At 43.4% G+C, this 25,244-nt stretch overlaps 1 protein-coding gene across 5 annotated transcripts in view; it reads right to left on the reverse strand.

Annotated features, from left to right (window-relative positions):
- Window positions 1–25,244, reverse strand: part of LOC109898960 (protein sidekick-2) — a 651,349-nt gene continuing 626,105 nt past the window's right edge. For 3 of the 5 annotated variants that reach the window (XM_031835235.1, XM_031835233.1, XM_031835232.1), the window contains 3 exons: window positions 18,213–18,345; window positions 10,804–10,860; window positions 1–7,615 (listed from right to left, as the gene is read on the reverse strand). In XM_031835235.1, coding sequence (XP_031691095.1) covers window positions 7,160–7,615; window positions 10,804–10,860; window positions 18,213–18,345 — 646 coding nt within the window. In that variant the 3' untranslated portion in view covers window positions 1–7,159. The remainder of the gene's footprint in view (window positions 7,616–10,803; window positions 10,861–18,212; window positions 18,346–25,244) is intronic. The other 2 variants (XM_031835236.1, XM_031835234.1) reach the window with 1 other exon arrangement.

A 25,244-nucleotide genomic window follows, 5' to 3' on the forward strand; every position in this document is an offset into this window, starting at 1 on the left:
TAATGATAGTTATTTTATTTGCGTACAGTGACATCACCCCACAGAGAAAAAAACACATGACAATTTTGGAATTATGATTAAACTGTGACTACCATTAAATGTGTCTGTGTCCTGCCTGTAGCTGCACTAGTATGTGGCTGTGTCCTGCCTGTGGCTTCTGTGTCCTGCCTGTGGCAGTACTAGTATGTGGCTGTGTCCTGCCTGTGGCTGTACTAGTATATGGCTGTGTTCTGCCTGTGGCTATACTAGTATGTGGCTGTGTCCTGCCTGTGACTGCTGTGTCCTGCCTGTGGCTCTACTATTGTGTGGCTGTGTCCGCCTGTGTCCTGCCTGTGGCTGTACTAGTATGTGGCTGTGTCCTGCCTGTGGCTGTGCTATTATGTGGCTGTGTCCTGCCTGTGGCTGTGCTAGTATGTGGCTGTGTCCTGCCTGTGGCTGCTGTGTTCTGCCTGTGGCTGTAATAGTATGTGGCTGTGTCTTGCCTGTGGCTGCTGTTTCCTGCCTGTGTCTGTGTCTTTCCTGTGGCTGCTGTGTCCTGCCTGTGGCTGCTGTGTTCTACCTGCGGCTCTACTAGTATATGGCTGTGTCCTTCCTGTTGCTGTAATAATATGTGGCTGTGTCCTGCCTGTGGCTGTGCTAGTATGTGGCTGTGTGCTGCCTGTGGCTGCTGTGTCCTGCCTATGGCTGTAATAGTATGTGGATGTGTCTTTCCCGTGGCTGCTATGTCCTGCCTGTGGCTGTGCTAGTATGTGGCTGTGTGCTGCCTGTGGCTGTACATAGCATGTGGCTGTGTCCTGCCTGTGGCTCTACTAGTATGTGGCTGTGTGCTGCCTGTGGCTGTACATAGCATGTGGCTGTGTCCTGCCTGTGGCTCTACTAGTATGTGGCTGTGTCCTGCCTGTGGCTGTACTAGTATGTGGCTTAATCCTGCCTGTGGCTATACTAGTATGTGGCTGTGTCCTGCCTGTGGCTCTACTAGTATGTGGCTGTGTTCTTCTTGTTGCTGTACTAGTATGTGGCTGTGTCCTGCCTGTGGCTGTACTAGTGTGACTGTGTCCTGCCTGTGGCTGTACTAGTGTGGCTGTGTCCTGCCTGTGGCTGTACTAGTATGTGTCTGTGTCCTGCCTGTGGCTATACTAGTGTGGCTGTGTCCTGCCTGTGGCTGTACTAGTATGTGGCTGTGTCCTGCCTGTGGCTGTACTAGTGTGGCTGTGTCCTGCCTGTGGCTGTACTAGTATGTGGCTGTGTCCTGCCTGTGGCTATACTAGTGTGGCTGTGTCCTGCCTGTGGCTGTACTAGTGTGGCTGTGTCCTGCCTGTGGCTGTGTACAGTATGTGCCCTTTAAGCTGGTTATGGAGGGTACCTACGCCCCCTCTTCTTCTTCTGAGCATCCTGTACAGTCTCTTGTATCCAGACACAGTGGACGCTCCAAAGCTTTTGTCGAAGAAGTGTTATCATCAATCGTCAGCACAGACAATAGTCTCATATTCAGATAGGACTCAAAGTCAATCACAACTGCATTGTGTATTTGTGAATCCATTCCATGACATCATCGCTTTGCTTCGGCTCAAAGGCTTCCTGCCCGCGATGATGATGTCACTGACAGAGAGCAGCACCTGAGCCAGATGAGACATGCAGAGGCCACTATCCTCTGTCTGTTTTTCAAAATGGCTCGTGTCTGAGCCTGCTCCTTTCTGTGTGCCCACATGTGAGAATCATTGAACTCAAAGAAACTTAAAATGTTGCTGGCTGTGTTATAATGACACATATTATATACATCATTACACATTCACTGTCTACTGTCAACACCATCTCAGTGTATGCTACCATGGTTACAGTCATACAATTTCAAGGTCACTCTCCATTCACATCAACCCCCTTACTTACACACACTCCTTCCATACCCTTTACAGTATGCAGTACCAGAACTCCCATTGAAAAATCATTTATTTTGGAAATGTACCGTGATCATATATCCATTCAGAATCAGCATAATGATGGTTATTTTATTTGCGTACATTGAAATCACCCCACAGAGAAAAAAGCAGAAGAGATTTTTGGAATGATGATTAAACTGTGACTACCACCACTGAGTCTGGAATTAAATGTACGTGCCCTTTCAGCTTGCCATGGAGGGCAGGCGCCGGGAGGGCAATGCCTTAGCCTGGGCGTCCTGTACACACAGTGGACGCTATGTATAAAGCTTATGTTGAAGAAGTGTTATCATCACACGTCAGCACAGACAATAGTCTCATTCAGATAGGACTCATAGTCAGTCACACATGCATTGTGCGCTCATCATCATCATCATTGTTACACAACATGAGAGAGAGGTGAATCCATTCCATGACATCTCTTTGTACAAGCTCAAAGACTTCCCATGATGATGTCACTGACAGAGAGCAGCAACTGAGCTAGATGAGAGAGAGCCCAAAGAGCCGATAGATGAAGAGCTCCAGAAACTGCTTCTCCAATAGAAATCCCAGATCACGCTTGTAGTCGATGTCATGGGCGATGTTAGCTAGCTTAGCTCATGTGCAGGCCGTAAAATCAAAGGCACTCCTTCTATATAAAGTCGTTTTTTTACTAAATGAAAAAAAAGTGTCAGTTTGTCACTTTCACAAGGTCGAAGTAATAACATGTTCAGCTACTTAAGACATCTCGAGTCTAATCTGGGTTTGAGAACCAGCGGAAATACGTATTCTCTGTCTGTTTTTCTAAATGGCCCCCATGTCTGAGCCTGCTCCACTCTGTGTGCCCACATGTGGGAACCACTGAACTCAAAGCACACTTTAGATGCTGTCTGTGTTATCATTTCCAGTCTTTATAGTTTGATGTGGAAGCATGATGATGTCACTGTTGTTGTTGTGGGCCACTGGGCATGTGCGGTGGCGGTGTGTTGATGAGGGTTGTGAGTGAGTCGTGATGCCACAGGTTAGGTTAGATCATCAGTATAGGAAGGGCTTTTAGATGTCTTCACACCCAGCACCTGTCCGATCTGTAGAAGGCTCATAGTGGCTGATGAGCCTCTGTAGGAGTAGTCACCTGGATTGCATCCCAAATGGTACACTATTCTCCTTTTATTGCACTAGTTTTGACCAGTCCCATAAGACTCTGGTCAAAGTAGTGAACTATATAGGGAATAGGGTACCATTTGGGCCGCATACTCTGGTCAGGCCCATTAAACTTCTTTAGTGGTGTCAGATCAATATACTGTACAAATATACGTTATAAATAGGGATTAACACCAGTATCCGCGACCCCCCCCCAAAAAAAATGAAGGGATATCCGGAACAATAATATACAGTGCTTTCGGAAAGAATTCAGACCTTGACTTTTTCCACATTTTGTTAGGTTACAGCCTTATTCTAAAATGTATTAAATAAAAAACTCTCCTCGTCAATCTACACATAATACCCCATAAAGACAAAGCGAAAAACTTTTTTTTTTTTGTGCAAATGTATTAAAAGACAAACAGAAATATCTTATTTACATAAGTATTTAGACACTTTGCTATGAGAATCGAAATTGAGCTCAGGTGCATCTTGTTTCCATTAATCATCCTTGAGATGTTTCTGCAACTTGATGAGAGTCCACCTGTGGTAAATTCAATTGATTGGAAATTATTTGGAGAGGCACCCCTGTCTATATAAGGTCTCACAGTCAACAGTGCATGTCAGAGCAAAAACCAAGGCATGAGGTCGAAGGAAGTGTCCGTAGAGCGCCGAGACCGGATCGTTTCAAGGCACATATCTTGGGAAGCGTACCAAATAATTTCTGCACCATGAAGGTCCCCAAGAACACAGTGGCTTCCATCATTGTTAAATGGAAGAAGTTTGTAACCAACAAGACTCTTCCTAGAGCTGGCCGGCTGGCCAAACTAAGCAATCGGGAAGAAGGGTCTTGGTCGGGAGGTGACCAAGATCCCGATGGTCACTCTGACAGAGCTCCAGAGTTCCTCTGTGGAGATGAGAGAACCTTCTCTGCAGCACTCCACCAATCAGGCTTTTATGGTAGAGTCGCCAGACGGAAGCCACACTCAGTAAAAGACACGTGTATACCTGCTTGGAGTTTGCCAAAAGGCACCCAAAGACTCTCAGACATTGAGAAACAAGATTTTCTTGTCTGATGAAACCAAGATTGAACTCTTTGGCATGAATGCCAAGCGTCACATCTGGAGGGAACCTATCACGATCGCTACAGTGAAGCATGGTGGTGGCAGCATCATGCTGTGGACATGTTTTTCAGTGGCAGGGACTGGGAGACTAGTCAGGATCGAGGCAAAGATCAGCGGAGAAAAGTACAGAGAGATCCTTTCTGAAAACCTGCTGCTGGTGCGAAGGTTCACCGTCCAAAAGGACAACAACCCTAAGCACACAGCCAACACAACGCAGGAGTTACTCTGAATGTCCTTGAGTGAACCAGCCCGAGCCCGGACTTGAACCCGATTGAACATCTCTGGAGAGACCTGAAAATAGCTGTGCAGCAATGCTCCCCATCGAACCTGACAGAGCTTGAGAGGATCTGCAGAGAAGAATGGGAGAAACTTCCCAAATACAGGTGTGCCAAGCTTGTAGCATCATACCCAAGAAGACTCAAGGCTGTTATCGCTGCCAAAGGTGCTTCAACAAAGTATGGAGTAAAGGGTCTGAATACTTATGTAAATTTGATATGTTTTTTATTTTTTATAAATTCGCAAAAATTCTAAAATCCTGTTTTATCTTTGTCATTATGGGGTATTGTGTTTAGATTCATGAGGGGGGGGGGGGGGACTATTTAATCCATTTTAGAATAACCTACCAAAATGTGGAAAAAGTCAAGGGATCTGAATACTTTCCAAAGGCACTTTATAATTTCTATGGAAAAATATTAAATCGATTTTTAACTCTCTGACTTCATCCACACATTAGACCACTGATCACAATGTCCCCAATAGATGTCCTTTAACTGGCATCGATGACTATCATGAAACTGTAGCAGACTACATGTGACCTTTGCTTACCATAACTGCTTTGAATCTCAATCTCACGTTCACAAACTAGCTTTGGCAGAGGCTCCAAAATATAAACTGCTACTCACTGTTAACAAAACGGCTGATACATTGTGTCCGCAGAAGCACTCAAGGAAATAGACATTTGCAACGTTGTTCCATGATGTTACACTAACAAAAGTGAGAGCATGATTTTAAAGATCCGCAGGGAATTGATAAACCATGGTGCTGAATCTCCGCTACTGCGGCCATTTGCTTTTCTGTTTGTTTAGCGCAGCATCAGACTACATTCCCTAAGACTAAGCCAACACAGTAAGCGGCAGGTATTCTATCGGTTAAGAGCATTGGGCCAGTAACTGAAAGATTGCTGGTTTGAATCCCGACGAGGTGAAACATCTGATGTGCCCCATGAGCATTTCACTTAACCCTAATTGCTCCCATAAGTCCCTCTGGATAAGAGAGTCTGCTAAATGACTAAACTGTTGTCAAAACAACCACTACTTGGCCTCATTCTCATAATAGTGAGAGGAAAGGACCAACAAGCTTTCCGTCAATGGTAGACTAAAACGAATGACGTTTTCACTAGGCTGTAATAACCTCTGGATATTTTACAAGTCGACCAACAGTGCTTCATATGCCTACATTAAAACTAGATTACATCAACGAAATAGTGTAGTGACTTTGAGAACTTTTAGTTGATTAAAATGAAACAAAATCAGGAAACTGTTAGATTCCTGTGTATATTTTTCAGTGGTAGAATTATGTCAGATTTCCTTCGCTGGTATTATATGCTTTTAAATAGCACAACAGGAATACTGGGATGCCTGAGAATGGCTTGTAAGGGAACATTTTCAGGAAAATATGAATCCCTAGTTATAATCAACCATGTCATGTCTGATCCACTAAAGGACACAAAGAACTTGCAGACCAACCTCAACATTTTTACTTCAGACATACATTACATTTCCCATATCTGCCAAGGCGGGCAGGCAACTAGGAACTTGGTGTACAGCACAGAGATGTGACCTGCCTGTGACATCGAAATGCTGTCAGACACAATAGTGCGTACCCTATAGGCCAGCCCAGATAACTGCTGAGGATCATGGTCCATAGGTTAAATAGGGGGAGGTCACTAACATATCTCACATTAACACCCAGAAACTTAATTGACCTAATTGGACAGGACTGGGCATTTAACAACTGCCAGTGGGCTCATTTCAGCCTCAATCTCCCCCTTCCTCCTCACTTTCATTACTTTGTCTTTTCTATAGCCTGTTCCTCTTTCCGCTCGCTTGTATGGCTCCATTTTGGGATCCCAGTTTCATTGGTGCTTGTTATCCGAGTGTGGATTGACGCTATGAAACTTTTATCGTCTCGTAGATATTTTTTTCCAATAAACTCTTGCCTTTTTACAGTATCTAACTAAATTATTCTCTTGTTGTATGTGTGTAGAAGTGTAACAATGAAAAAGAGAAAATAAATAATACATTGAAACTCATGCAAATCAATCAAACAGAAACATGAATAGATACTGTCTTGTTCTCAGCAGATGTCTATGGGTTAAAGAAAACTATACCAGCACACGCACACAAATGAAACTATACCAGCACACGCACACAAATGAAACTATACCAGCACACGCACACAAATGAAACTATACCAGCACACGCACACAAATGAAACTATACCAGCACACGCACACAAATGAAACTATACCAGCACACGCACACAAATAAAACTATATCAGCACACGCACACAAATAAAACTATATCAGCACACGCACACAAATAAAACTATATCAGCACACGCACACAAATAAAACTATATCAGCACACGCACACAAATAAAACTATATCAGCACACGCACACAAATAAAACTATATCAGCACACGCACACAAATAAAACTATATCAGCACACGCACACAAGAGGAACAATGTACTGGAATGAAGTATGTAACTTCTGTCATGTCTGTGTACAGTATGATCCTTAAAACACAACTCAGTAATAAAAAGGAAAGAAGAAAAACAAGTAAGAAAAAACAGAGAAACAGAAATCAAGTTGGTGGATTCAGAGTTTTTTTTTTGTGTGTTGGGTATTTACTCTCTAGACACGTTGGGCAGCAGGGTGGGTTTTGTTTTCAGAAGGGAACACAGATCCCTCTCGGAATCAAACGAATGAGGAGAACCCGGCGATGGGGGCCCGAGATCCAGGGGCTGGGCTGGGGCTGCTGGGGGGCCAGTAGGACAGGGTGTTGGAGTGGCTAGGAGGGGTGGAGTTGGAGAGCTGCTGAGAGGGGGTGGGAGTCCGGCTGCCTTTGGGCCTGAACAGACTACCCTGGCCCTGGGGTGTGAGGACCTGGGGTTGACCATGGGGCTGGGGCTGGGTCTGGGGTAGAGGGGTGGTGGAGGTGAGCTGGGGTGGTAGCGGGGGCAGGGGTGGTGACGGGGCGCAGGGCTCCGGGTCACCCGACTCTGATTCTGTATAATTGTAGGCCTGTGCCCGGGAGATGCCCTTCTGCTGGCGGCGCCACGAGTTGTAGTAGGTGGGGTCACTGATGTAGTGGCTCACAAAGGAGTGTGTCTTCTGTCTGTGCTGGTCCACTTCGTACTCACTGTCACTGCCCTGAGAGGGGAGAAGGGGGAGAGGGGAGGGGAGAGGACAGGGGAGGAGGAGAGGAGGGGTATGGGGAGAGATGGAATAGGGGGAGTGAGAGGACAGGGGAGGAGGAGAGGAGGGGTATGGGGAGAGGTGGAATAGGGGGAGGGAGAGGACAGGGGAGGGGTATGGGGAGAGATGGAATAGGGGGAGTGAGAGGACAGGGGAGGAGGAGAGGAGGGGTATGGGGAGAGATGGAGTATGGGGAGGGAGAGGACAGGGGAGGGGTATGGGGAGAGATGGAGTAGGGGGAGGGAGAGGACAGGGGAGGAGGAGAGGAGGGATGGAGTAGGGGGAGGGTGAGGGGAAAAGGGAGGGGGAGGGAGAGAGAGGAGATGTTATCAGCACAATACCACATATTTGTCTGAGAAGTTAGAGATGTGATAATGTGTTTTATTGGGAGGTTCAGAGCACAGTGTCTTTCTATAACACACACGCACGCACGCACACACACACACACACACCACACACACACACACACACACACACACACACACACACACACACACACACACACACACACACCCCCTTTGGCCCCCTTTCCTTCCAGTTCTCTGCTGCCAATGACTCTGCTGCCAATGACTGAATTTGGAGACATATCTCCCTCACTAACTTTAAGCATCAGCTGTCAGAGCAGCTTATCGATCGCTGCAGCTGTACACAGCCCATCTGTAAATAGCCCATCCAATCTACCTACCTCATCCCCATATTGTTTTTATTTACTTTTTTCCTCTTTTGCACACCAGTATTTCTACTTGCACATAATCATCTGCACATCTTTCACTCCAGTGTTAATTTGCTAAATTGTAATTACTTCGCTACTATGGCCTATTTATTGCCTTACCTCCTCACGCCATTTGCACACACTGTATATAGACTTTTTCTATTGTGTTATTGACAGTACGTTTGTTTATTCCATGTGTAACTCTGTGTTGTTGTTTGTGTCACACTGCTTTGCTTTATCTTGGCCAGGTCACAGTTTTAAACAAGAACTTGTTCTCAACTGGCCTACCAGGTTAAATAAACGTGAAATAAAAAATGTATAAATAAACACACACACACCTCGGGAAATTACAATTGGCTCAGAACAGGGCAGCACAGCTGGCCCTTAAACATACACATTAATAATATGCATGTCAATCTCTCATGACTCAAAGTGGAAGAGATATTGACTTCATCACTACTTGTTTGTGTAAGAGGTGTTGACAAGCTGAACACACCAAGCAATCTGTTTAAACAACTAGCACACAGCTAAGACACCCATGCATACCCCACAAGCCATGCCACCAGAGGTCTCTTCACAGTCCCCATGTCCAGAACAGACTATGGGAGGCTCACAGTACTACATAGAACCATGACTACATGGAAGTCTATTCCACATCAGGTAACTGATTCAAGCAGTAGAATCAGATAAAAAATAAAAATAAATAATTAGAAAACAGATAAAAAATACACCTTAAGGAACAGCGGGGACTGTGAAGAGACTCAAGCACTTTAGACACACGTACATTGTAATAATGTTGTATGGTGGTATTATACATGTTGTATTGCAGACATGTAGTGGTGTAATACTGTTGTATGGTGGTATTATACATGTTGTATTGTAGATATGTAGTGGTGTAATATTGTTGTATGGTGGTATTATACATGTTGTATTGTAGTGGTGTAATATTGTTGTATGATGGTATTATACACGTTGTATTGTATATATGTAGTGGTGTAATATTGTTGTATGGTGGTATTATACCTGTTGTATTGTATAAAGATAATGGTATAATATTGTTGTATGGTGGTATTATACATGTTGTATTGTATATATGTAGTGGTGTAATATTGTTGTATGGTGGTATTATACATTTTGTATTGTAGATTTGTAGTGGTGTAATAATCTTGTATGGTGGTATTATACATGTTGTATATATGTAATGGTATAATTTGTGTATGGTGGTATTATACATGTTGTATTGTATATATGTAGTGGTGTAATATTGTTGTATGGTGGTATTATACATGTTGTATATATGTAGTGGTGTAATATTGTTGTATGGTGGTATTATACATGTTGTATATATGTAGTGGTGTAATATTGTTGTATGGTGGTATTATACATGTTGTATATATGTAGTGGTGTAATATTGTTGTATGGTGGTATTATACATGTTGTATTGTAGATATGTAGTGGTGTAATATTGTTGTATGGTGGTATTATACATGTTGTATTGTAGATATGTAGTGGTGTAATATTGTTGTATGATGGTATTATACATGTTGTATTGTAGATATGTAATGGTGTAATATTGTTGTATGGTGGTATTATACATGTTGTATTGTAGATATGTAGTGGTGTAATATTGTTGTATGGTGGTATTATACATGTTGTATTGTATATATGTAGTGGTGTAATATTGTTGTATGGTGGTATTATACATGTTGTATTGTATATATGTAATGGTGTAATATTGTTGTATGGTGGTATTATACATGTTGTATTGTATATATGTAGTGGTGTAATATTGTTGTATGGTGGTATTATACATGTTGTATTGTAGTGGTGTAATATTGTTGTATGGTGGTATTATACATTTGTATTGTATACATGTAATGGTGTAATATTGTTGTATGGGGGTACACACACACACACACACACACACACACACACACACACACACACACACACACACACACACACACACACACACAAAGAGGCTGTCTACACATGATCATGATTGGAGAGGAGGATGACTCATCACTGGACGTGCAGAGTAATCAGATCATCAACACATCTACTGGGGTCATAGGTTGATTGATTGGGTTTAACATTACATTTACTACAACAGCCACAAATTGAGCTAACATATACTATGGGCATTCATCACATACAGTTTAACACTAGGAAGATACAGGAGAGATACCACGGGATCCAAGAGAAGTTTAATTGAGGAGAAGAAAGGAGGGGAGAGGAGAGAGAGAGGAGGGAAGAGGAGGGGAGAGGAGGAGAGAGGAGGAGAGAGGAGAGGAGAGGAGAGGTGGAGGGAGAAGGAGAGGAGAGGTAAACAGAGGAAGAGAGGAGCAAGGGCGATGGGGGCTAGGGACAAGTCAGTCTCCTACTACCAGTCTGCAGACACACAAGCATGCAGAAAGCCACAGAACCTCACCCAGTTCAGTGGAAGCACACGCAGACCACCCGTCCCATATGAGAACACCAGGGCCTCCTATGGGTGACATGGACAAAGACATGCATGGTTTAAAACGCTACAGTACAGTATGACAGCCACCATGATCCCTCTGTGGTTCAGGTCCCTCCTTGGAACCATCATCTATTAAAGAGGCACTTCAAGGGTACAACTCATATGCCTTAATAATATAATAATAAAGTATGCCATTCAGCAGACACTTTTATCCAAAGCAACATACGTGTGCTTGTGCATAAAACGGTTGTACTGGTGACACCAGTGGGAACAAAAGCCACATAGGACAACTGGACCCTTATCCTACCAGTTAACCTCGACACACACCATGAAACTGATCTGACAAACACACCATGAAACTGATCTGACAAACACACCATGAAACTGATCTGACAAACACACCATGAAACTGATCTGACAAACACACCATGAAACTGATCTGACAAACACACCATGAAACTGAACTGACAAACACACCATGAAACTGAACTGACAAACAAGGTGAAACATGGAAGAATGTATTCCATGATCATCGTGCACAACCTTAGGATGTAGGCTAACACCCAGTGCATCTATCTATTTCATTCAAACAATCACAACAGGACAACAGGAATTTGGGTATATTTCCAATAAGCACATTAGAGTTGCTGAACTCCTAGCTTGTATCTTTGCTATATGCCTGGCATAACCTCATCTGAATCATGACACCCAGCATTCCAGATGTTAAACAAGAAACAGCTCTCTCATTGGTCACTCTGTGGGGTCTGTTCATGGACAACCAACTCTCAGCTCTCCTGCTATGGTGCTACTGCACATGTGACACACATGTGTCAGGACCCGGTAACGAACCCGGGTCTCCGGAGTGAGAAACAGTCACTTAACCAACTGAACCACGAATAGTCGGCAGAACCCAGAAGATGAGGCAGACACAGCAGTATTTGATTGGAGTATTTAATAAAGTAAAAAAGGAAAGTCCTTCAGGCAAACATATAACTCCACAACGTCAAAAGTAATTCCACGAGAACAAAGGTAATCCTCCAAGACAAAAAGGTAAATCCACAGGGTGGTAGGTATAGCATGAAAAAACCTCAAAGGATACTCAAAAATGTATGAACAAGAACAAAAACAGAATTCCACAAGAGAGTCCAACGGGAACCACAAAAGTTCACAGCATACTAGGGCTGGGTGCTAACATACAAACACAGAGCAAAGAACTGAGGAAAACTACGGGTTTAAATACAATCAGGGAAAACGAGGCACAGGTGCAAATAATAACAGGGAACAAGGGAAAACAAAAGGGTCAAAAAGCACAATGGGGGCATCTAGTGACCAAAGACTGGAACAACCCTGGCCAAATCCTGACAACATGACCACTCTCCTATCCATCCTCTCCTGCACCGTCCCAACAGGTGTGTGTGTGTGGGTGGGGTGGGGTGGGGGAGGAGAACAGGGTTGACATACTGGATTGCGTCCCACCCCGGCCCAACTTCACTAAGGCTTTGGAGTGTGTGTGGAACAGATGGTTTGTTCTCCTACAACATTAACATCCACCCCTCCCTGCCTCCCTCCATTCCACATCCTTGTCCAAAATAAACTCAAGGGTCCTATTGTGGAATCTACACTAAAAAAAGATTAGTTAAAATACGCCTTGAGGGGCCTTAGTCTGTGAAACAGTGATTCATTCGAACACACTAAAAGGCTTATTAGGGGAGATGACTGCTCTGAATGGGCCAAGGCCTTAGGCATGAAACTACACAGTCCCCAGGGGAGTTACCCTTCTATCTGAGGATAACAGAGAGACAGACACCAGCCAGTGGCAGATCCCAGACAGAATGCGCATAATTAGGATGTTTACTATATAGACAGATTAAGATTTCATCTCATTAATAGGTGTAATATTTATGACAGCCGTTTTTCGCAGTGGAGAGTGGTTTCATTTCCAACGTTAACAGAAACATAAGGTTTATGTTTTATGGTGAATGACTTCTCAAATCTGCTGTTGTCGACAACACTGCTAATAAGCCCTGGTATCTTTCTAAAAAGAAAACAGAGGGAATAACATTCAAAATATTTCAGAAACCACATTTGACCTAGTTTCCTGGAGACAAAACTCTCAAAACCAAGAGATAGAGATAAAACTCTCAACACCCAGAGATAAAGACTTCTCAGAAGACTACTAGACTTTTCAGGAGATTACACGACTTCTCAGGAGACTACTAGACTTTTCAGGAGATTACACGACTTCTCAGGAGACTACTAGACTTCTCAGGAGACTACTAGACTTCTCAGGAGACTACTAGACTTCTCAGGAGACTACTAGACTTCTCAGGAGACTAGCATCCTTCTCAGGAGACTAGCAGACTTCTCAAGAGACTCATAGACTTCTCTGGAGACTCCTAGACATCTCAGGAGACTACCAGACTTCACAGGAGACTACCCAACTTCTCAGGAGACGACCAGGCTTCTCAGGAGACTACCAGGCTTCTCAGGAGACTACCCAACTTCTCAGGCAATTAGCAGACTTCTCATGAGATCAGCAGACTTCTCATGAGATTACCAGACTTCTCAGGAGACTCCTAGACTTCTCAGGGGACTCCTAGACTTCTCATGAGACTACTAGACATCTCATGAGACTCAGACTTCTCAGGAGACTGTCAGACTTCTCAAGAGACTACCAGACTTCTCAGGAGACTACTAGACCTCTCAGAAGACAACTAGACTTCAAAGGAGATTAGCAGACTTCTCAGGAGACTCCTATACTTCTCTGGAATTTCCTAGACTTCTCTGGAGACTCCTAGACTTCTCTGGAGACTCCTAGACTTCCCATGAGACTACTAGACTTCTCAGGAGACTACTAGACTTCTCAGGCGACTCCTTGCCCTGGTATAGATGGTCTGTTGGGGCCAGAGTGGAATGCATTGTGAAGTCTTTAGTGCTGTTCTATCCATCAAACCCTGTGAACTTTATCTTGGGGATTGAAGTTGTAAGAAACCCCCATAACCCTACATCCCATAACCAAGAGAGTTGGGGAGAGAAGGAGTGAGAGAGAGAGATACAGAGAGAGTGAAAGAGAAGGTGAGAGAGGATGAGAGAGAGAGAGATACAGAGAGAGGAGGGACAGAGGAAGAGAGAGAGAGAGAGAGATACAGAGAGAGATACAGAGAGAGACAGATACAGAGAGAGAGAGAGAGAGAGAGAGAGAGAGAGAGAGAGAGAGAGAGGAGGGACAGAGGAAGAGAGAGAACACTGTACATCGTTGCAACACTGTGTATAGACATTATGACATTTGAAATGTCTTTATTCCTTTCAAACTGTTCTGAGTGTAATGTTTACTGTTCATTTGTGATATTCTTTTCACTGTTGATCTATTTCAATTGCTTTGGTAATGTAAACAATGTTACACTCATCATTGTTACAGTGAACACAGCAGGAACCTCAGGCAGCAGGTAAACACTCGGACAGTACAGAGGGAGGGGGGAATGTGTGTGTTTGTTTGAGTATGTATTTGTTTGAGAGCATGTGTGCCTGCGCACGTTTGTGTGTGTAAATATGTTTTTTTTAAACATATTGAGTCCCTTGCGAAATCCCCTACAATCCAGCTGTACATCATTTGAGACAGGGATTTAGCGTGACTAGGCAGTTCTAATCCCCCTCTGCACACGCAGCAACTGCTGTTGTTTATGATGAACTAAATCAGACAGATGTGACAGATTTTGCTCTGGGCTTTTTATCATGTCTTAAATGTCTCTCATAACATGCATTTGTGAATATTATGTCATGAATTATAGTCAATCATTATCAGGTATTTCCTCTTTGTTAAAAAATAAATATATTTCCTTTTTTCTGCATTTCACTAAGACTCTAGCTAGCATTACTCAAAGCCTGTTCTATTTTTACTTGGTTCCAGGATCCAAGGAAGTGACATCATATAACTTAATGGTGTTTCCAAAAATGCTACAGATGAACCCTCGGAGCAGTTCCAGTCGAAACAATCCTCTGTGTTGTCATGGGAGACAACCATAACACAGCAGACATGTTTCTCTCTGTGGTGTCTAGTTCTGCGCTCCAGCAGCCGGACACAGCGTCCAGATACTGTATGTTCTTTCATCTCCCATGATGAAGCAACCCACGGACTGAGCACCAAATGGCATCCTATTTATTATTTAGTGCAAGGGCCCATTATGTTCAATCCCCATGCAGTCTCAGATAGGAAGGCTCAGGTTGTGTAGATTAGGTTATGTTCAATCCCCATGCAGTCTCAGATAGGAAGGCACTGGTTATGTAGATTAGGTTCTGTTCAATCCCCATGCAGTCTCAGATAGGAAGGCACTGGTTATGTAGATTAGGTTATGTTCAATCCCCATGCAGTCTCAGATAGGAAGGCACTGGTTATGTAGATTAGGTTATGTTCAATCCCCATGCAGTCTCAGATAGGAAGGCTCAGGTTGTGTAGATTAGGTTATGTTCAATCCCCATGCAGTCTCAGATAGGAAGGCTCAGGTTGTGTAGATTAGGTTCTGTTCAATCCCCATGCAGTCTCAGATAGGAAGGCTCAGGTTGTGTAGATTAGGTTATGTTCAATCCCCATGCAGTCTCAGATAGGAAGGCTCAGGTTGTGTAGATTAGGTTATGTTCAATCCCCATGCAGTCTCAGATAGGAAGGCTCAGGTTGTGTAGATTAGGTTATGTTCAATCCCCATGCAGTCTCAGATAGGAAGGCTCAGGTTGTGTAGATTAGGTTATGTTCAATCCCCATGCAGTCTCAGATAGGAAGGCACTGGTTGTGTAGATTAGGTTATGTTCAATCCCCATGCAGTCTCAGATAGGAAGGCTCAGGTTGTGTAGATTAGGTTATGTTCAATCCCCATGCAGTCTCAGATAGGAAGGCTCAGGTTGTGTAGATTAGGTTATGTTCACTCCCCATGCAGTCTCAGATAGGAAGGCTCAGGTTGTGTAGATTAGGTTATGTTCAATCCCCATGCAGTCTCAGATAGGAAGGCTCAGGTTGTGTAGATTAGGTTATGTTCAATCCCCATGCAGTCTCAGATAGGAAGGCTCAGGTTGTGTAGATTAGGTTATGTTCAATCCCCATGCAGTCTCAGATAGGAAGGCTCAGGTTGTGTAGATTAGGTTATGTTCAATCCCCATGCAGTCTCAGATAGGGAGGCTCAGGTTGTGTAGATTAGGTTCTGTTCAATCCCCATGCAGTCTCAGATAGGAAGGCTCTGGTTGTGTAGATTAGGTTATGTTCAATCCCCATGCAGTCTCAGATAGGAAGGCTCAGGTTGTGTAGATTAGGTTCTGTTCAATCCCCATGCAGTCTCAGATAGGAAGGCTCAGGTTGTGTAGATTAGGTTATGTTTCTATCCCCATGCAGTCTCAGATAGGAAGGCTCAGGTTGTGTAGATTAGGTTCTGTTCAATCCCCATGCAGTCTCAGATAGGAAGGCTCAGGTTGTGTAGATTAGGTTATGTTCAATCCCCATGCAGTCTCAGATAGGAAGGCTCAGGTTGTGTAGATTAGGTTATGTTCAATCCCCATGCAGTCTCAGATAGGAAGGCACTGGTTGTGTAGATTAGGTTATGTTCAATCCCCATGCAGTCTCAGATAGGAAGGCTCAGGTTGTGTAGATTAGGTTATGTTCAATCCCCATGCAGTCTCAGATAGGAAGGCTCAGGTTGTGTAGATTAGGTTATGTTCACTCCCCATGCAGTCTCAGATAGGAAGGCTCAGGTTGTGTAGATTAGGTTATGTTCAATCCCCATGCAGTCTCAGATAGGAAGGCTCAGGTTGTGTAGATTAGGTTATGTTCAATCCCCATGCAGTCTCAGATAGGAAGGCTCAGGTTGTGTAGATTAGGTTATGTTCAATCCCCATGCAGTCTCAGATAGGAAGGCTCAGGTTGTGTAGATTAGGTTATGTTCAATCCCCATGCAGTCTCAGATAGGAAGGCTCAGGTTGTGTAGATTAGGTTATGTTCAATCCCCATGCAGTCTCAGATAGGAAGGCTCAGGTTGTGTAGATTAGGTTATGTTCAATCCCCATGCAGTCTCAGATAGGAAGGCTCAGGTTGTGTAGATTAGGTTATGTTCAATCCCCATGCAGTCTCAGATAGGAAGGCTCAGGTTGTGTAGATTAGGTTATGTTCAATCCCCATGCAGTCTCAGATAGGAAGGCTCAGGTTGTGTAGATTAGGTTATGTTCAATCCCCATGCAGTCTCAGATAGGAAGGCTCAGGTTGTGTAGATTAGGTTATGTTCAATCCCCATGCAGTCTCAGATAGGAAGGCTCAGGTTGTGTAGATTAGGTTATGTTCAATCCCCATGCAGTCTCAGATAGGAAGGCTCAGGTTGTGTAGATTAGGTTCTGTTCAATCCCCATGCAGTCTCAGATAGGAAGGCACTGGTTATGTTCACTTTATTGTAAAGGTTATCAACATACATATAAATAACGAGATCCATTCAAGAGCCAACAGCCATGTTTCAGTGAGTGTAGGTGACACTTTCAAAACCTCTCCATTCAGAGATACGTGTGGAGGTTTACAAGGAGTGAGAGAGATTATTTATTAGTATGGAGTGAGAGAGGGTATTTATGAGTATGGAGTGAGAGAGGATATTTATGAGTGTGGAGTGAGAGAGGATATTTCAGCCACAGAGAGAGAGAGAGAGAGAGAGAGAGAGAGAGAGAGAGAGAGAGAGAGAGAGAGAGAGAGAGAGAGAGAGAGAGAGAGATCCAGTTCATTGATGAGAGCCGTTTATTGGGCCCCAGCCCCCCTGTGTGTCTGTCTGTTCCTCTGATTCAGCAGATGCCAACACAGCAGACTGGGACGGGATGTAAGGGGCATTATGGGTAACGGTGACCCAAAACGAGGACGGGGCTGTGGAAGGAATCCAGCCTGGGCCTGAGAACGCAGCAGACCCTCCAGTCTGTGTGCGTATGTGTGTGTGGTTGTGTGCGCATGTGTGAGCATCCTCTGTGCTTGATTCCGACCACCACCAGAGCTGGGCACTGGGTACTGGCCTTACTCCCAGAGCTTGCCTCCAGCTCAGCCTGACTGCCCCATAAAGGCCAGGAGAGACACAGGACACATTTCCCATCTAAACCCTACTCTATGAATGCCCTGAGTGTCTGCTTACAGACATTAGACCACTACCAGCACACTGGACAATGCACTGAGCCAAACACTCCAGGTGGAAGTTTCAGCTGTCCCTCCCGAATCCTAACCTTAACCACTAGGGGGGAAATACAAAACTGACCACAGATCATCATCTATGGGCATAGCATCAATGTAAAGGTGAGGTGCAGTGCGATCCAATATGTTGACAGACACTCCCAGTGAGAAGGGAGACTTTAAGGGGAGTACATACTGTCGGTACCTTAGAGTCTGATATCTCAGATGGTTTCTCTGTCAGGCTGCTGCTCTCAGCTGGGATCAGATCGTTGTACTTGGTGGTGCTCAAATCCTCGTCAGAGTAGTTGAGACTGCCTGGGCTGGGCCGAGGAGGAGACCTGAGGAGACAGGACAATATAGAGAGATAAATATACACGGAGTGGACAAAACATTAAGAACACCTGGTCTTTCCATGACATAGACTAACCAGGTGAATCCAGGTGAAAGCTATGATCCCTTATTGAGGTCACTTGAGAAATCCACTTCAATCAGTGTAGATGAAGGGTAGGAGACAGGTTAAAGAAGGATTTGTAAGCCTTGAGACAATTGAGACATGTATTATGTGTGCCATGAAAAGGGTGAATGGACAAGAAAAAGATTTAAGTGCTTCTGGGTTTTTCATGCTCAACAGTTTCCAGTGTGTCTCAATGTTCCACCATCAAAAGGACATCCAGTCAACTTGACACAACTGTGGGAAGCGTTGGAGTCAACATGGGCCAGCATCCCTGTGGAACGCTTTCGACACCTTGTAGAGTCCATCCCCCGACAAATTGAGGCTCTTCTGAAGGAAAAGGGGGTGCAGCTCAATATTAGGAAGGTGTTCTTAATGTTTCGTACACTTAGTGTATAATTACATAATATAACATTCTAATTACATTGCTATGGCAAAGACAGAGCCACTGGCAGTCCTATCAGTCAGTCACTGGCTAATGCACAACATTGGCATTGAAATGAGGTACACTAATATGATAAAATAATAAAGGAATTCTAGCTACAGTACAATCACTTCAACAGAAAGACCCGCTACATAAACAACTTGTATAAAATCACAGAGAAATCTCATTCACACACCCGAGTGACATGGCAGAGAAACTGGATGAAAGGAAGCAGGAAAACAGCTGAAGGATACACACTGATCAGTCAAAATGTAATGTCTCCACGCATTTACCAATAGTGGTATAGAAAGGGATAGAAGAGAAGGTGCCCTCTAGTATTTATTTTATTTTTTATTTCTTTATTTCTTTAATTTATTATTATTATTGTTATTTTTTATTTGACCCCTTTTGTTTGTTGGAGACATATTGTTAGTGTGTTTGTGTGGTGGTGGGGAGGTGGCCGTGGGGTATGGAGAGGGAGGAGGGGGGTTGTTATCAGGATCATGGAACAGCCATGAGATCCCAGCCTGTCTATTGTCAGTATTCCCTGAGATGATCTCTTCTGATGAAACACTATGTGGGCTGTCTGTGGAATGCCATTACAGTTAGCCTTGTGACTGACTCATAAATTCGACCCTTGTAGAGTGGAGGAGCTCACTGCATAGGCATTAATCCCATGCAGTCTCAGATAGGAAGGCTCAGGTAGTGTAGATTAGGTTATGTTCAATCCCCATGCAGTCTCAGATAGGAAGGCACTGGTTGTGTAGATTAGGTTATGTTCAATCCCCATGCAGTCTCAGATAGGAAGGCTCAGGTTGTGTAGATTAGGTTATGTTCAATCCCCATGCAGTCTCAGATAGGAAGGCTCTGGTTGTGTAGATTAGGTTCTGTTCAATCCCCATGCAGTCTCAGATAGGAAGGCTCTGGTTGTGTAGATTAGGTTCTGTTCAATCCCCATGCAGTCTCAGATAGGAAGGCTCTGGTTGTGTAGATTAGGTTATGTTCAATCCCCATGCAGTCTCAGATAGGAAGGCTCAGGTTGTGTAGATTAGGTTATGTTCAATCCCCATGCAGTCTCAGATAGGGAAGCTCTGGTTGTGTAGATTAGGTTCTGTTCAATCCCCATGCAGTCTCAGATAGGAAGGCTCAGGTTGTGTAGATTAGGTTATGTTCAATCCCCATGCAGTCTCAGATAGGAAGGCTCAGGTTGTGTAGATTAGGTTATGTTCAATCCCCATGCAGTCTCAGATAGGAAGGCTCAGGTTGTGTAGATTAGGTTATGTTCACTCCCCATGCAGTCTCAGATAGGAAGGCTCAGGTTGTGTAGATTAGGTTCTGTTCAATCCCCATGCAGTCTCAGATAGGAAGGCTCAGGTTGTGTAGATTAGGTTCTGTTCAATCCCCATGCAGTCTCAGATAGGAAGGCTCAGGTTGTGTAGATTAGGTTATGTTCAATCCCCATGCAGTCTCAGATAGGAAGGCTCAGGTTGTGTAGATTAGGTTCTGTTCAATCCCCATGCAGTCTCAGATAGGAAGGCTCAGGTTGTGTAGATTAGGTTCTGTTCAATCCCCATGCAGTCTCAGATAGGAAGGCTCAGGTTGTGTAGATTAGGTTCTGTTCAATCCCCATGCAGTCTCAGATAGGAAGGCTCAGGTTGTGTAGATTAGGTTCTGTTCAATCCCCATGCAGTCTCAGATAGGAAGGCTCAGGTTGTGTAGATTAGGTTCTGTTCAATCCCCATGCAGTCTCAGATAGGAAGGCTCAGGTTGTGTAGATTAGGTTATGTTCAATCCCCATGCAGTCTCAGATAGGAAGGCTCAGGTTGTGTAGATTAGGTTCTGTTCAATCCCCATGCAGTCTCAGATAGGAAGGCTCAGGTTGTGTAGATTAGGTTATGTTCAATCCCCATGCAGTCTCAGATAGGAAGGATCAGGTTGTGTAGATTAGGTTCTGTTCAATCCCCATGCAGTCTCAGATAGGAAGGCTCAGGTTGTGTAGATTAGGTTCTGTTCAATCCCCATGCAGTCTCAGATAGGAAGGCTCTGGTTGTGTAGATTAGGTTATGTTCAATCCCCATGCAGTCTCAGATAGGAAGGCTCAGGTTGTGTAGATTAGGTTCTGTTCAATCCCCATGCAGTCTCAGATAGGAAGGCTCAGGTTGTGTAGATTAGGTTATGTTCAATCCCCATGCAGTCTCAGATAGGAAGGCTCAGGTTGTGTAGATTAGGTTATGTTCAATCCCCATGCAGTCTCAGATAGGAAGGCTCAGGTTGTGTAGATTAGGTTATGTTCAATCCCCATGCAGTCTCAGATAGGAAGGCTCAGGTTGTGTAGATTAGGTTATGTTCAATCCCCATGCAGTCTCAGATAGGAAGGCTCAGGTTGTGTAGATTAGGTTCTGTTCAATCCCCATGCAGTCTCAGATAGGAAGGCTCAGGTTGTGTAGATTAGGTTATGTTCAATCCCCATGCAGTCTCAGATAGGAAGGCTCAGGTTGTGTAGATTAGGTTATGTTCAATCCCCATGCAGTCTCAGATAGGAAGGCACTGGTTATGTTCACTTTATTGTAAAGGTTATCAACATACATATAAATAACAAGATCCATTCAAGAGCCAACAGCCATGTTTCAGTGAGTGTAGGTGACACTTTCAAAACCTCTCCATTCAGAGATACGTGTGGAGGTTTACAAGGAGTGAGAGAGATTATTTATTAGTATGGAGTGAGAGAGGGTATTTATGAGTATGGAGTGAGAGAGGATATTTATGAGTGTGGAGTGAGAGAGGATATTTATGAGTATGTAGTGAGAGAGGATATTTATGAGTATAGAGTGAGAGAGGGTATTTATGAGGATGGAGTGAGAGAGGATATTTATGAGGATGGAGTGAGAGAGGATATTTATGAGTATGGAGTGAGAGAGGATATTTATGAGTATGGAGTGAGAGAGGATATTTATGAGTATGGAGTGAGAGAGGATATTTATGAGTATGGAGTGAGAGAGGGTATTTATGAGTATGGAGTGAGAGAGGGTATTTATGAGTATGGAGTGAGAGAGGGTATTTATCAGTATGGAGTGAGAGATGATATTTATGAGTATGGAGTGAGAGAGGGTATTTATCAGTATGGAGTGAGTGAACACGTGTAGTGGGTAGGGTCAGGGCAGGTATTGAGAAAGTTATGAGTGAGAAGGGAAAAGAGCGAGACCTCACAACATCCACAAGTGGTGCACTCAGAACAGCTCTCTCAAAACAATCAAGGTTCTTCTTAGAACTTGGTGAAAAAAATGTTTTGCATTCTGCATAAGTTCCTCCATATGTTCCTCCCTCTGTCCCTGTAAGCCTGTTAAACAATCAGACATCCGTTTATGCTGAATGGCCTTGGTTGGTTTGGTTGGGAGAGCCTCTCTCGATCTCTCTACTCTCTCTCTGTCCTTCTCTGGACACACTGTCACTGAACGGCCTGAAAACCAACTTTATTTTTTCCACAAATATTTATATTTTAGGTTGAGTGCATTCCTAAATCCCAACGTTTAAGTAAACATTTGAAACTTTCATGAGAAAGAAATTTGGAGAAGAGGGCGGGGGATTATCATATCATGAGCGTGTTGCTGATAAATTTGAACTAAACCACAAAAACCTTTAGGGAAATCACGGAGAGAGCTGTAATTCAACTACTAATAATAATGTTAATAATTTATAACAAGACTACATTTAATACACTTAAACTTGGATGCAGGAGAGAAACGCACACAATCGAAAGTTAATGTATTATTGCCATCTTCTATCTCTACTGTGTCTTGGTTATGAAACACGAAACAGTAAAATGGGATATGAAGGTTATGAGGAATAATACCACTGCTGCGGAGGTTTTTGCATTGTTGATTATTTGGACGAATCAGGATTTCAATTGAGTGCACATACACCTAGTATGTCAATATTTCACTTGGTCCCCATGGCCCCTAAATTTTAGGGCTCCCAAGTGATGCAACGGTCTAAGGCACTACATCTCAGTGCTAGAGGCGTCCCTACAGACAGTGGTTCGATCCCGGGCAGTATCACAACCGGCTGTGATCTGGATTCCCATAGGGCGGTGCACAATTGGCCCAGCATCGTCCGGGAAGGTTTGGCCGGGGTAAGCCATCATTGTAAAATAATAATTTGTTCTTAGCTGACTTGCCTAGTTAAATAAAGGATAAACGGTCATGCTGCTCCCACTATGGTCATTCCCCCAGCAGTCTTTACTCTGCCTCCATCCCAATGGACAATTGTTTACTCAGTGCTACAGTTATGTATATATGTTTTTTGAAAAACAAGCAAGAATTTGAAGATTTGGTGAGGAGATCACCGGAACAATATCAGGGAGAGCTTGCTAATTTTGCTTTCCTATTGAACATACTACTTTCCGAATGAGATATTATAGTTTATTTGCATTTTAGAGAATTCTTTTCCTTAAATTTTTTTGTGACAGGGACAGGGAAATTCAGATGAATGACGTGCCCAAAGTAAACTGCCTGTTCCTCATGCCCAGAAGCTAGGATATGCATATAATTGGTAGATTTGAATAGAAAACAGTTTCCAAATCTGTTAAAATAATCTCTGTGAGTATAACAGAACTGATATGGCAGGCGAAAACTAAGACAAATCCATCCAGGAAGTGGGATTTTTTTATGTTTGTAGTTTTCCATTGACTGCCTTTACAGTATCCAAAGACATAGGACTCAGATTTCACTTCCTATGGCTTCCACTAGATGTCAACAGTCTTTAGACATTGTTTCAGGATTCTATTCTGAAAAATTAGAGAGTAAGACCACTTTGAATGAGTGGACCCTGCAGTGTCCCAGAGCTGTTTACTGCGCTCGACTGAGAGCGCCCCATTCTTGTTTTTCTTTTATATTGACGAAGCTATTGTCCAGTTGAAATTTTATTGATTATTATGACTAAAAACAACCTGAGGATTGATTATAAACATCGTTTGACATTTTCTACGAACTTTACTGATACCTTTGGGATTTTTCGTCTGCCTGTTGTGACCGCCTTAGAGCCATTACTGAATGTAATTACATGCCTACAAAATGGACGTTTTGGGATATAAAGAGGGACTTTATCAAACAAAACAAACATTTATTGGGTAACTGGGAGTTTTGTGAGTGCAACCATATGAATATCATCAAAGGTAAGTGATTAATTTTATCGCTAATTCTGACTTTTGTTACTCCTCTAATTGGCTGGTAACTGTTTGTAATGTTTTGTGTGCTGGGCGCTGTCCTCAGATAATCGCATGGCTTTCGTTGGTAAAGCCTTTTTGAAATCTGACACAACGGTTGGATTAACAATAAGTTCATCTTTAAGCCGATGTATAACACGTGTATGTTTTTAAATTTGTTATTATGTGTATTTCTGTTTTTGTATTTTGCGCTCTGCAATTTTACCAGATGTTGGCCAGGTGGGACCCCCTAGAGAGGTTAATGTGTTTATGGTTGAATCATCAGCATTCATGGACACACATGCTTTGTTTAATGCCAGTGGTAGGTCATTGGTAAAAATAGAAAAGAGTAGAGGGCCTAGAGAGCTGCCCTGCGGTACACCATACTTTACATGTTTGACATTACAGAAGCTTCCATTAAAGAAAACCCTTTGAGTTCTATTAGATAGCTCTGAATCCATGATATGGCAATCTAAGGTTTAAAAGCCATAACACATATGTTTTTTCAACAACAGGTTATGGTCAATAATATCAAAGGCTGCATTGAAATCTAACAGTACTGCTCCCACAATCATTTTATTATCAATTTATTTCAACCAATCATCAGTAATTTGTGTCAGTGCAGTACATGTTGAGTGCCCTTCTCTATAAGCACGCTGACAGTCTGTTAATTTGGTTACAGAGAAATAGCATTTTTTTTAAACATTTATTTAACTAGGATAGTTAGTTAAGAGTCAATTATTATTTACAATAACAGCCTACCCTGGCCAAACCTGGACGACGCTGGGCCAATTGTGCGCCGCCCTATGGGACTCCCAATCACGGCCGTTTGTGATATTGCCTGGAATCGAACCAAAGTTTGTAATGACACCTCTTGCACTGAGATGCAGTGCCTTAGACCGCTGTGCCACTCTCGAGCTCTGTATTTAGTCAAACACCATTTTTCCAACAGTTTGCTAAGAGCTGGCAGCAAGCTTTTAGGTCTGTTGTTAGAACCAGCAAAGCCCACTTTACCACTCTTGGGTGGCGGAATTACCTTGGCTTCCCTCCAGGCCTGAGGACAAAGACTTTCCTCTAGGTTCATATTAAAGATATGACAGATAGGAGTGGCTATCGAGTCAGCTACCATCCTCAGTAGCTTTCCATCTAAATTGTCAATGCC

This window comes from Oncorhynchus kisutch, linkage group LG11 (genome assembly GCF_002021735.2).
Source record: "Oncorhynchus kisutch isolate 150728-3 linkage group LG11, Okis_V2, whole genome shotgun sequence".
Classification (NCBI taxonomy): Eukaryota; Metazoa; Chordata; class Actinopteri; order Salmoniformes; family Salmonidae; genus Oncorhynchus; species Oncorhynchus kisutch.